Source organism: Pteropus medius, unplaced genomic scaffold, assembly GCF_902729225.1.
Source record: "Pteropus medius unplaced genomic scaffold, Ma_sr-lr_union100, whole genome shotgun sequence".
NCBI classification, from domain to species: domain Eukaryota; kingdom Metazoa; phylum Chordata; class Mammalia; order Chiroptera; family Pteropodidae; genus Pteropus; species Pteropus medius.
The window spans coordinates 1,742,316-1,755,033 of NW_024344253.1; the positions used below are offsets into that span (position 1 = coordinate 1,742,316).

At 36.7% G+C, this 12,718-nt stretch overlaps 1 protein-coding gene across 2 annotated transcripts in view; it reads right to left on the reverse strand.

Annotated features, from left to right (window-relative positions):
• Nucleotides 1-2,855: 2,855 nt before the first annotated feature.
• The window catches only part of DPYD (dihydropyrimidine dehydrogenase), a 701,368-nt gene continuing 691,505 nt past the window's right edge, over nt 2,856-12,718 (reverse strand). For both annotated transcript variants that reach the window (XM_039869542.1, XM_039869543.1), the window contains 2 exons: nt 6,808-6,948; nt 2,856-3,972 (listed from right to left, as the gene is read on the reverse strand). In XM_039869542.1, the coding sequence (XP_039725476.1) occupies nt 3,802-3,972; nt 6,808-6,948 (312 nt within the window). In that variant the 3' untranslated portion in view covers nt 2,856-3,801. The remainder of the gene's footprint in view (nt 3,973-6,807; nt 6,949-12,718) is intronic.

Genomic DNA, 12,718 nt, shown 5'->3' on the forward strand with positions numbered 1-12,718 from the left:
GCTTTTTGTGTCTTCCACTAAGATATAATAAGCTCAGTGAGGTAGGAACCACGTGTCTTATTCTTAGCTGAATCACCGTTAACTAGCAAGCGCTTGGCACAAATGAGGTACTGAATGTTTTTGAATGAATGAATAAACAAAATGCTGATTGTGACTCCCTGAGGGATCCTAAAATAATTCAAATCGTCTCTCTCTCTCCCCTCCCAGCACGTGTTTCTTTTGTTCTAGCGAATTCGAAGCTCTTGCAGTTTTCTGAACATCCCAGACTTTTCACACCTCTGTGCTTTGCTTTTTACTTTCACTGTTTGAGGTGCCCTTTTCTCACTACCTATTTAGGAACTACTTTTATGAGCCAAAAACTTGGCTTAATTTATCATCTTGTCAAGGGAGGATCTTTTAGATGCCCCTTCTCTCAAGATTGTTTTCCTAGCGCTCACCACATGTGCCGTGATAACTGTCGCATGCCCATTTCCCCCGCAGCCTGTAAGTGGCGGGGATTTAGGAAACTTCCATCACTCGCGTTCACACCCTCAGCCCTTAGCCCAGTGCCTGGTACATGGTGGTTGCTTGATAAATTTTTTTTTTTTAATAAATGAATGGCTAAATGAACAAAAGCGAGAAAGAGGATGATATAACAGACATAACGAACGTACCTAGCAGAGTACCTAATTGGCTGTGAGACCTGGAACAAGTTACTCACACTTTTTGAAAACCCATGTACTAATTTGTCAATGGGGAAGAAACCAAGAGGACCCACCTTTGATCATTTAAACATTCAAACGTGATGGTATATGTTTTATCAGTGAGAGTTTTCCAGAGAAACAGAACCAATAGGGTGTGTGTGTGCGTGCACGTGTGAGTGTATGTGTGTAAAGATTTTCATTTTAAGGAATTGGCTCCTGTGATTGTGGATGTTTGGAGAGTCCAGAATATGAGAGGAGAGGCTAGCCTGTTAGAGACTCAGGAGAGAGCGACAGTTTGAAGGCAAAGCCAGTCTGCTGTAGAACCAGAAGGAGTCAATGTTGCAGAAGCAGCCCCAAGGCCCTTTGAGGGAGAATCCCCTCTTGCTAAGGGAAGGTCGGCCTTTTGTGTTATTTAGGCCTTCAACTGATTGGATGAGGCTCACCCACATTATGGAGAGCCATCTGCTTTACTCGCAGCCTACCAATTTAAATGTGAACCGCATCCATAAACACCCTGAAAACATCAAGAGTGATGCTTAGTCAAGTATCTGGGTGCTGTGGCCCAGCCAAGCAGACACATAAAATTAACTATTGCTTATGTAGAATATTTAGTACAGCTTCTTAGACCTAGGAAACACTCACTAACTGGACTCCTTGGTCTGGTCCTAAATTTTCATTCAAGCCTGAAGGAGCCATGAAAATGTGTGTGTCAGGGCCAGTGGCTTGTGGTCTCTTGCTGGATGGAATAACGTGATTTTCGAAAATCGTCAGCAGTATATAAACTTGAATTCATCAATAGTAGTAAAATAAAGAAAGCAGGGAAATAGAAAGACAGGAACACACAGACAGCAATCTGGAAATTGTTGCATTAATTGCCACAAACAGTTAATATTTTCTTCCTCTATTCTGTGTCAATCTTAAGCCACACATGTGAAATTGAAATGTTTATAGGATATGTTTCCTGTAAACAATGTGGATAAGAAAAGCTTCTCAGTATAAAGCAGAAAGCAGACACAACAGAAAGAAATGTGTGTGAGGAACAAACTGTGGTAAGATCATGGGTTGCCGTGGCCTTACTCAAAGCCTGGCTACTCGTAGTTCCCTGCAGTGTCCCAGAGAAGGGCTACGGCACTGTGTCCACTCCTTCTCAGAGGAGGATGCAAAGGTCATGAACTACTTTTTGCTTTAATCTCTACTAAAGAGAATTTCTGCCTGGCAGTAAGTATCTTGAAGAGGCATATATGCCCTGGATGTCTTTTCATAAAATTCCCAAAGGACTGATGAACTACCAGAGTAAAAATCTCTCAATATATTGAGAGAGGGGTAATACATTATGATGGCATCTACATGACCCTAGCAAATGTTTTTCTGGACAGCTTGAACTCTTTGCTAAGCTGTTACCAAGTCCAAAAGGTAAAATGCCCCCATGGTGACAAAAGCAAGTCAGTTTATTTGAGTCCTTAATATCTCCCAACTATCGAAGGAATAATATTAAGTGACATGGATGTTTTGTATAGTGAAGTTGGCACCTTCGATGGTAGGCTGCCATTTTCCATTTATCTCTGCCCGTGAGCCATCATAAAAAACCTGGCCCGTGCCCAGCGAAAGACACATTTGGCAGAGTAGAGTTGAACTCAATAGGGAAACCTGGACAAGAGGAACAAGAAGTAAAACATTTAAATAACTGCACTGCCATTACCCTCATTAGATCTCAGCTAGCATTATGTATACGTTTGAATGGAATTCACTGTAGAATTAACCCAAACTGCTCCACCTCAAAATCTAAATGGTTGACATGAGACTGTATTTACAAAAGAGGCAGCAAAAGATCATGTTGGTTAAAATGTTTTATAAAATTTTATTTGTTATTATTTAATCATGTAGATTATTTTTTAGTAAATGTTCATTTCTAAAAGTGTATAATAAAAACATTTTATTTTTCTAGATCTTGTATTTGTCATAGAAATGTGCCATAGATTGTTACTTAAAGACTTACGACTTATGAATTCATATGAAAATACGCTACAAATCAGAGATAAGTGAATTTACATGGTGTTATTTGCTGATTATAAAAATAGAGAAATGCAAAAATATTATATGGCAATAACAGAAAAATATATTTTAAAATTCCATTTTGAAATTTAACATAAGCACTAAAATAAAGAGTAAAACTGTTTTTTTTTTTTTGGTATATTTAACATACTGCCAATACTATATTTTTCATTCTTGAATAACGAAGCACATGACCCACTGCTGTATAATTCGGGCTTTGTTCAAACATTAATTGCTATAATCATGAAAGTTACTATTAAAAGCAGATAGAACAGATCCGTGCACAGCGAGAGTGGCTTTAACCAGAGCTCCATCCTAACATCTTATTTTGTTAGGAACATAGTTTAAATATTTAAGTAAGAACAGCATGTTGATTCATTGGTGGAGTCTGGACACCTGTCTCAGGCATGAGCGATATAAATGGTTACTGAATACTCTCGCTTTCTATATCCAGTAGCACAGTATCCAGCACCAAAAAGAAGCTATTTTAGTGAAAGGGCCTTTAAAAAGTTTTGCAAACCATCTTTGGCTTTCTTTTCCTGACACAGTAAAAAATTATTTGACTTTCTTCATTTGTGCTTTATGGAGCTAATTATATTTGCTTAGAAACAGTGTTAAAATTAAATGTAACTTTTAATTATAAAATGTTTCCTTGGAAACATTTTCTTGTATGTGAAATTGTACTTTGTTCTGAAATACTTAATTTTACTTGCAATTAGAAATCAAAGACAGAGCACAGCATAGGCAATTTGGAAATTGTTGCATTAATTGCCACAAAAAATTAATATTTTTCATAACAGACAACTGCCAGTGAACATCCAATTAACGGTTACATAGTTATTTAACAACTATCCTCAGAAAAGAATGATTCTATTTTATAACCATTAATTAAATGGTCACTGGTAGCAGACATTTTTAAAATTTAGAAATTCATTTAGATACATTTTTATCTAGAAATTATATATTTGCTTTAATTTAGAAAGAGCTGAATGTAATAGTCACAATTAAAAAGATAAGCATATGTGGGTGACCTCAAAGTTCACAGCAACTGGTTTCACAAATCACCTTAACACACTGGATTCACAGCTAAGGGCAAGCCTCTCTTTGGTTCATAAGGTGTTGTCCTGGAAACCATTTTGATGCAGTCGATAATAGGGCAGACGCTCAGACACAGAGTACAGCCTGTACAAGCATCGGTAATGGTGGGCAGGTGGGTTTCGGGATCAAACTGTATAGCCTGCAAACAGAAATAAAGAGTATTGCTGTCACTGCCCACGGGTCAGGAATGCCCCCGCGGTAGCATCACCGCTTCCCTCCGCTCGGTAGAGCTGCACTTAGAGACGACTGCGCCCAACGCTGTGGTGCAGCTATAGCGACAGTTGAGCTGCTGGGGCGAAAGACAGAAAATAAATTCTTTTAAATTAGAAACACGATGTTAAAAAATCCCTGGAGGTATTTTTGTTGTGCTGTGTGAAGAAAATATTTCATAACATAGTCAGTCACTACCCAGTGTCCTTTGTTCTGAGCAGAGCTCAGGTCCTTCCAGTCCTACGAGGGCGGGGTGCCTGCTGCCTGCGGGGGGCGGGGTGCTTTCACACGTCTTTCTCTGTCTCCTCACACTCTTTGACAGTGGAGAGGTGTCACCATCAGATGGGGCAATAAATGCACGATTTCAAATTACATGTGTAGCTTTTAGAAGAAAGCAGTAGAAAAAAAAATTAAGAGCCAGCTTTGAGGGTTGAGAATTTCCAAGCCGATCGTAGGCATTGTTCCATCACAAAGGGGAAAAAGCTCTGAGCGATGGAGAGCGGGACCCCCGGCTTCCAGGCCCCTCCTGACGCATCTCAGCTGTGAGAACCAGGGTGGGGCCTCCACTCGGAAGTGAGTCACAGTCTATAGAAATTCGATCATTTCTTTCTCCCTCCCACCTCCCTCCCTTCTTTAAAAATAAGTGATACAACCTATAATAAAATATCTAATGTGAAATTTACAATTGAAATTTTTTATTTTAAATCATGATGACCGTTTGCCCATTAAAGAGAAGCATTTCAATGATGGAAACAACTTTCAAGGATTTCCATCTAGGGGGACTTCAGGGCCACCATGTGGCGGCAAAGGGGACTAAGAGGGTGTGTCTCACAGTCTCCCTTGCAGACAGTACAGGGTACAAATTTGGAGTGTTGAGGTAGGGATTGAGGAAAATTACGAGGAACATGAAGTCCTCCTGCCTTCCAGATACTCTTTGAGGCCAGGTCTGCAAAGCTTACATTCTCAAATAATTACCCTATGCTGGTTTTTTCCCTCTGTGTCATATACAACGTGTTATACTCCAATTAAAATGATTTTTTTTGTTTAAAAGTCTCATCTCCCAAATGAAGCTATTATAACTAGAATTATTTCCTCTTTTATACACATAAAAATGAAAATGATCTTAAGAGTAAATTATATCAGACTGCTATATATATGTTTTATATATATATACATACATATATATACATACACACACACACATATATATACATACATATATACACACACACACACATATATATATATAATTTACATGCACACATATACTTAAAATCTTTAAGGAAACAACCATATTCTATGTGAACAAGAACTGTAGCTAAGACAAACCATAAGAAAATTTGTCCACATAAATTGTTGCCATGTTTTGTAAAATAACATCTCAGATGGCTGTTTGAATGAGTAAACATTTCTCCTCCTTATGCACCCTTTTATAAATAGAAGCCCAAGAAGCAATTGATGCAAATAAAAGTGATGACTTAGAAATGTCATACTTTGAAAATTTGCAAACATAATAACTTACATTCAGTTGAAGATTTTGATTTTCTATTTTTTATCTTTTCAGACAGAAGAGTCAAAGGCGGACTTTGAAATAAAATCTTTTTAAATGCATAATTGTGACTTATTCCCAATTAATAAGGTTATTTTTAGTGAAATGATGTGAAGGCTAGAATTCCAAGGTGGGAGTCATAACTTCTAAGATTTAAGATATTAGAACCCTGATGCTATGGTTTTAGTGATAGGAGTTATTGACCTGTCTCCGGTTAATTAGAGGAAAGATGACATGAAAGTGAAGGTGATATGATTAACATTTTCAAAATAACTATTAGAGACACCATTCAGCTAAAACAAAATGTGATACATTGGTTAAAATGTATTTGGTCTAGAACTATTGTCATACTTATGTGGAAGAGATTTTTAAAACATGTTTGTCACATCTCTATTAGGTGGTCAGAAGAATATGCAAAATCTCATCATGAGCGACATGGGACCTTCCCCTAAACTGAATAAAGTAAATGAATGTCAATTTTTAAAATGGGCCATTTTATCTACCTTGACTATTTCATTAATCATCTTAAAGATATCTTACTTTATTATACTCCTTTATCGCTTAAAAAGTTTAATGAAAATAATATTAGTCTGCAGTTTTTAGCGTGAAGCCAATAAAATCTCTACTTTTTCATTATGATCCCATGGCAGACTCTGAGCTGAAGGGTGAGAAACTGGGAAGAGTCTGTGGCTCACTTTACGTGGGAGAAATACATTTCGGTTTTTCCAGAATGGAGGAATGCCTGTCCCCAGGCTGCACAGCTCATTGGTGAGAAAGTACTTTTCCACGCTAACTGCAGCAAAAGCCCAGTCAGGGTGAATGGAAGAGAACTCTCTCCTGGCAGAAATAATCAGGTCCTCTCAGGGTACGGCAACACATAACTGTTCTTTTTCTTTTCTTGTGTATTAAAATGTAATGCTCCCTAATGTCCATAATTGTATGACTTTTCGGTTGTATTTTTCCCTTCAGTTTTATGGATGATGAAAATGATGTTAAACTATTGTTCATTGAATAGTGGCATAGTTAGTTTAAGGTCAGGCTTTCCTTGGGAAAAAAAATACTACGTTATGAACATGAGAGGACAGAGCTACGCTACTGCTGAGGCACGATATTTGGAACGTCTGGTCTGAATCTCAGACCCAGCAACAGAAGACTCCGCTACAAAAGCCAGAAAAAACATGCCTCACAGCATCCTAATTACTACCAAATTCTTACCTGGTAGCCAGAGTCATTACAGGTCATGTAGCATTTGCCACAGTTGATACACATTTCTTCATCGATCATAGCCACGACTTGCTCTGTGTTGCTCAGTTCACCAAATGCCCCAAGGTACTGCAGTGCCTTTCCAATTACATCCTGAAAGAAAGGCATGGAATTACTTACACCATTATTTTAAAACATTACCACGTAATAATTAATATCAGTCTAAATCTCTCTGTTTTTATACAGTGTTGCTTTAAGTAACTTAGGAGACTTTGGATAGTGTAGTTTTCATAGATGTATCTTTCATAATTGTAGCTTAAATATTTCCTTCTCTTGAAAGATTATATATATGTATGTGTGTGTATAATGTGTGTGTATCTTAGAAACACAAGACCTAATTAACTGCATTCTGTAAGTTTTCTACAGGCTAATCTAAAATGGTGTTTCTGTGGACAGAAAAAATGGCACCCTTTTCAGTGGTCATGGCTTATTTTTTCTCCATTTTGGACTTTGAAGGATACAAAAGTAATGAAAAGTGACAAAGGGTGATGCACTTCTACTAGAAAACTTTAGATTGCTAGGAATGAAGGGAATAAAAATGTAAATGCTATGCATTTATATCACTGCATTTGGATTCCACATTTTCATTTAGAAAAGTGCTTCGATAGCATACCCACCTGTCATGTCTTGAAGAGTATATTGCACTATTTAAAAATTCTAATTTATGTTAATTAATTAGGTTCACCTAATAGCTAAATAAGATGCTCTTTTACTTTTAAAGAACTAGGATTTCCTTTATTCACTATAGAAGATTTTTCATGGGGCTCCACATTGCTTTGTTTTCCATATTAATTAAAAGTATGCTTAATATGTGAAGCACAGAAGATGTTTCATCAACAATACGAAACACTTTGTTTCATAAAACAAAACAGAAGAATGTAACAATGTTTGTCTAATTAGTATGCTGTCAAGATTTTCTGCTTTTGTTTTTAACTTTTAACAAGAGAATCTTTTGTTTGAATTCAAGGTCCATGTTCAAGGAGGTTTGACTCTTACTGTTCTCTTTCGTATTTCCCTTTTTGCTCTTCTTTTACGACCTTGGTTACCCTTTTTTACTTTTTTCCCTCCCATTTCGGTTCTAAATGACAGTATGCTCATGACTTTGAGTTCTTAAACTGAAGCAAAGTTTACATTATTATGGACAGTTTGTTTGTGCATCTCTCAAGGAATAAGAGGACAGAAAACGTACCATACTGTTGTCACTATTTTCTTTCCACTGTGTTGAGGGTATAACTTCAACTATACTGCAGTCTGTTTGTAGGTGGGCACTTGATGTCCAAATCAGGATCTCCATTCTGAAGTGCTCTCACAAACTTAAGATAAACATTTCTCGGCTGAATGACAAACATTGTCACTAGAAATCGGTACCTCGAATTCACCACTCACTGAACTTATCATCAGCATCACAAAACTGTATCTTCCCTCTGATCTCCTTAGTTTTGTGAACAGTGCTAGGATTTTTCCAATCACTAAGGCTTGACATTTCAGAGTTATATTTCACTCCTACTTCTGCCTACTCCACTGTCTCATCTGCTGCCAGCTCTTCTGAGTACTGGAACTTTTGCATCCTCTTTCCATATCCACTACAATCTTTAACCATGGTAATTAATTTCCCATTACTTCTAATGGCAAGAGCTTTCTTGATAACGGTTCGTTCACATATTCTTCCTTTCCTACTCCAACCCACGTAACGTTGTCATCTTAATCTAGGCTGTATGACGCAGACTGAATTTTTCACTACCTTACACAAAAATCTGTTGAATTAAATGCAGTCTCACATTTAAGTCTGGCATTTCAGGCTTTCTACCAACACATGTCTTTTGGTGGTGGTTCCTACTTCTAAACATCATGTGCTTCAGCTACACTGGACACATGCTGCATGCTGAACACACTTGTCAATCCTCTGGCGCCTAATTTTATGCTGAGTCCTTGTCCAGACCACCCTTCCCTCCCAGCTCTGCTTTGGAAAATCCTATCCATCTTCATCCTCGAAAGACAGCTCACGTGCCACTACTCTATGAAGATTTCCTCAATCCTTCCTTCTCCTTTTCTAACCAAATCAAAGATATGATCTTTCTCTTTTTCTTTTCTCCTCTTCTTTCCTCTACTCCTTCTTTTATCTTCCCCTTCTCCCTTCCCATCCTCTTTTGCTTTTCTTCCCCTAATGGCCTACTGTATTTTATCTATTATGTGGAACTAAAGACAACAGATGACTTTTAAGTTCTTATTGTGTATCAGGCCAGAAAATTGAAGCATTTTCTCACTTACACGTCACACATTTTATAGATGATGAAGTGACTGAGATTTAAGTAACAAAATTAAGTACGGTCGACCCTTGGACAATCAGGGAGTTAGGGACGCCAACCCCTGAGCAGTTGAAAATCTACATATAACCTTTGACCCAACAATAGGCCTTTTGCAACCACAGATTCAACCAACTGCAGATCAAAAACGATAGTATGTTGGTTGGGAATACAAAAACACTGTTTTTGATTTGCGGTGGGTTGATTGTGCTGATGCGAAATTGTGGATACAAAGGCCCAATTACATTTTTATTAAAACAAACAAACAAACAAACAAACAAACAGGCCTATGTGAACCCACGCAGTTCACACCTATGTTGTTCAAGGGTCAGCTGTAAATGATGGAGCAGAGATTCAGACAAGTGCTGCCTGACTTTAGGTCCTATGATCATAAGCATTCTGCCATGCTGACTCTTCTGTCGTTTCTCTATTTAGCATTTTCTACTTGGTGTTATAGATATTTTCTATATTTACTTTCCTGTGTGAAGTTAGTCTCTTAGTAGGCTTTATTCATTTTCATGTCTCGTATGGTGTATCTTGCTGCTGCATATCACTGAAACATAATAGGTACTCAAATATATTTTTGTTTATGTGCTAAATATACAGCATAATATTAGGCACATAGTTGTATGGGCTAATAGCTACTTTTTGATTTACTAAACATTTATATAATATGAGATTCACAAAAAGATTTGAGGACTTTTTACAAACTAATCATCAAAGTATCTAAATATATTTAATATTTTTTAATAATATTTTAAGACAGAAAATGCATGAGGTCACTCTCTGGCTATAAAAGGCCATTTATATGTAATAGAAAATACATCAGTTAAAACAGCTAGCTGTTTTGTTGAATCAGATTATGGCTTGACTAAAATTGCCAGGAAATATTCAAAAATTGATTAGACAGGAAACTCCCTAAATGGTTATGCTTATAAGACTTATTCAAAATAAACAATGTATAGTTCTAAGAGAATTTACTGTTATAGCAAGTTCACATTCTACGTACTTAAATATGCCTTTTGCACTATATTAGAGATTTGTTATCATTTACTAAAACATCATTGTTTAATGTGAAACTAAATGAAACAAGGTCCTTGGAGCCTCTGTAAGTTAATAGAACTTTGGTGTTAAAAACACTCTTCCTTTGTCATAATTCTTAAGACAATTATAAATATTTTTAATCTGGAAAAGGATCAAAGAATGACAACCCTTTTAAATTATTTTGGGAAAGAGTATCAAAGAAAAGGAATCATTATTTATGTGCCTGAAAATGTGGACATTTGTTTAAAACTCAAAGCTTCCAGGTAGTATTACCAGCGTATAAATACCCTTGAGCATACATCCTGGAGCTTGGAGTTCACTGAAGGGCATACATAATCGTAAAGCACATATGGCCAGTCTAGTCTCTCCTGGACACACATCTGTGGAGGTTCGGGAACCTACATTCATTATTCCAAGCGGGGTGTGGATATACAGAGGTTGAATGATCTACTTTAGCCACCCCTGATTTGTGGAAATGTTTATGTGTAAATGTGTTTGTGGAGAAAATGATGCTAAATTTTTTAAAGTAGAGATAATACATTTGATTTAAATGTATGTTCTCAAAAATAATGTTATGAAAGACTGTAGAATTCCATAGTCACATCTTTGCCAATTGATTATTTGTTTGGGATAATCAAAAGTATTTTTAAAAAATAGAGATTAGTCAATATTTCTGTTTGATATAAAGTTTATAACCAAGGAATGAGGAACTAGAAATTTTAATTTGTTTGCTTAGTTTAAATTTGTTAGTTTGGGCCCATTTTTTTTTTTATAGGTGATTAAAGTATTTTCAAGTTGTGTTTGTTATCTGGCACATTAACTGTTCTTCTTAGCTTTAAATCTTCTACACATCAGATTAGCATACTATCAGCTGTAAATAGGTGTCATTCAAAGTCCAGGACCAAGGACAACGATGCTGTGGACAAACACTATGACTTCTATCTGAAAGAGATCCGATATTTAAATTATGTGGTCTTGGCTGTTTAATCACTTTATCATTTCCTTTCCTGCACTATTACCAATGTCCTATGTTCTTACCTTTTACACCAAGCTTGCTACTGCCTAACCAGCCTATCAAAATAGGAAAAGAAATAATTTGCTTTGTTCTCACTGAATTTATGCTGTCTTAATAACTTCATCCTTTGCTAATGATCTCAAGTCCAAAGTTTAATAATCTTTGCAGAATTTCACTGGGGTTAGATTTCCGGCTCTCTGGTCTACTTCTATCTTTTCCCTACTATCCAGCCACATCCATTTCTCACCCTTTCTAGAGAACCTGGGGCAACACTTACTGTTCAACAGTGCGATACAGCAGTATCATACAAAAAGACTTTCAAAAATACGGAGTGCAATTTATTTTTGATATCCTATATAATGCCCTATGAGCTAGGAGGCTGGGAGGGGGACTGTATAGTTAGAAAAAGAAGTCTTAAGTTTAAACCAGTAGAACTCTGCTAACCGAGGACCCAGCATGAATAATCTGAAATGGGAGGACAAAGACAAAGCATGAGACAGGAAATAAAATAGTAGATTGGCAGAGAAGGTGAGAGAAGCAAGTGAACCAAGAGATGGAATAAAAGAAAGTAAGAATCTGGGCACTGAAGTGGGTGAGTGGGGGTGGTGGGGAGGGAGCTTATAAGTGAGAGACAGATAGATGAAGTTCAGGTGTGACCAAGGTTGGTACAGTACAGATCTGTGGCCCTGATCACTGTTTTTTCTGTTTTATTTATTTATTTATTTTATTTTTATGTGGGGGTGGGCTCAGGCTTTAAAGTAGCAAATTCTTGCCAGACACTTTGGATTTAAATTTATTTAATGAAGCTAAATATGATTTTACTATATCCTTACCTATCTTAGGCTTCAACTCTCAAATATGCTTTTCCTATCCTTTTTGAATCTAAGAACATTCTCTGTGGATATGCTAGAAAAATAATAGATGTTGAACAGTTCTTTCTAATTCTAAGTTAACAACATACTATCTGCTCTAAGCAGTGGATGTATTTTTTCTCTTTCTCTCTTTTTCTTTCTTTCTTTCCCTTTCCTTCCTTCCTTCCTTCCTTCCTTCCTTCCTTCCTTCCTTCCTTCCTTCCTTCCTTCCTTCCTTCCTTCCTTCCTTCCTTCCTTCCTTCCTTTCTCTCTCTCTCTCTCTTTTTTTTTTTTCTTTTTCCTTTTCCTTCTTCTTTTTTCTTCTTTTTTTTTCTTTTTCCTTTTCCTTTTTCTTTTCTTCCTTTTTTTTCCTTCCTTCCTTCCTTCTTCTTCTTTTTTTCTTTTCTTTTATTCTTTTCCCCTTTTCCTTCCTCCTTTTCTTCCTTCTTCTTTTCCTTCTTTTCCTTCCTTTTCTTCTTTTTCCTTTTCCTTCTTCTTCCTTCCTTCCTTCCTTCCTTCCTTCCTTCTTTCCTTCCTTCCTTCCTTCTTTTCTATTACTTTTAATAGACAAAATATATTTCCATTTTCAGATAATTTCAGGCTTTGGCACTTCTGACCCATCCTTAAATCTTGATGCCATTCTCTGATGA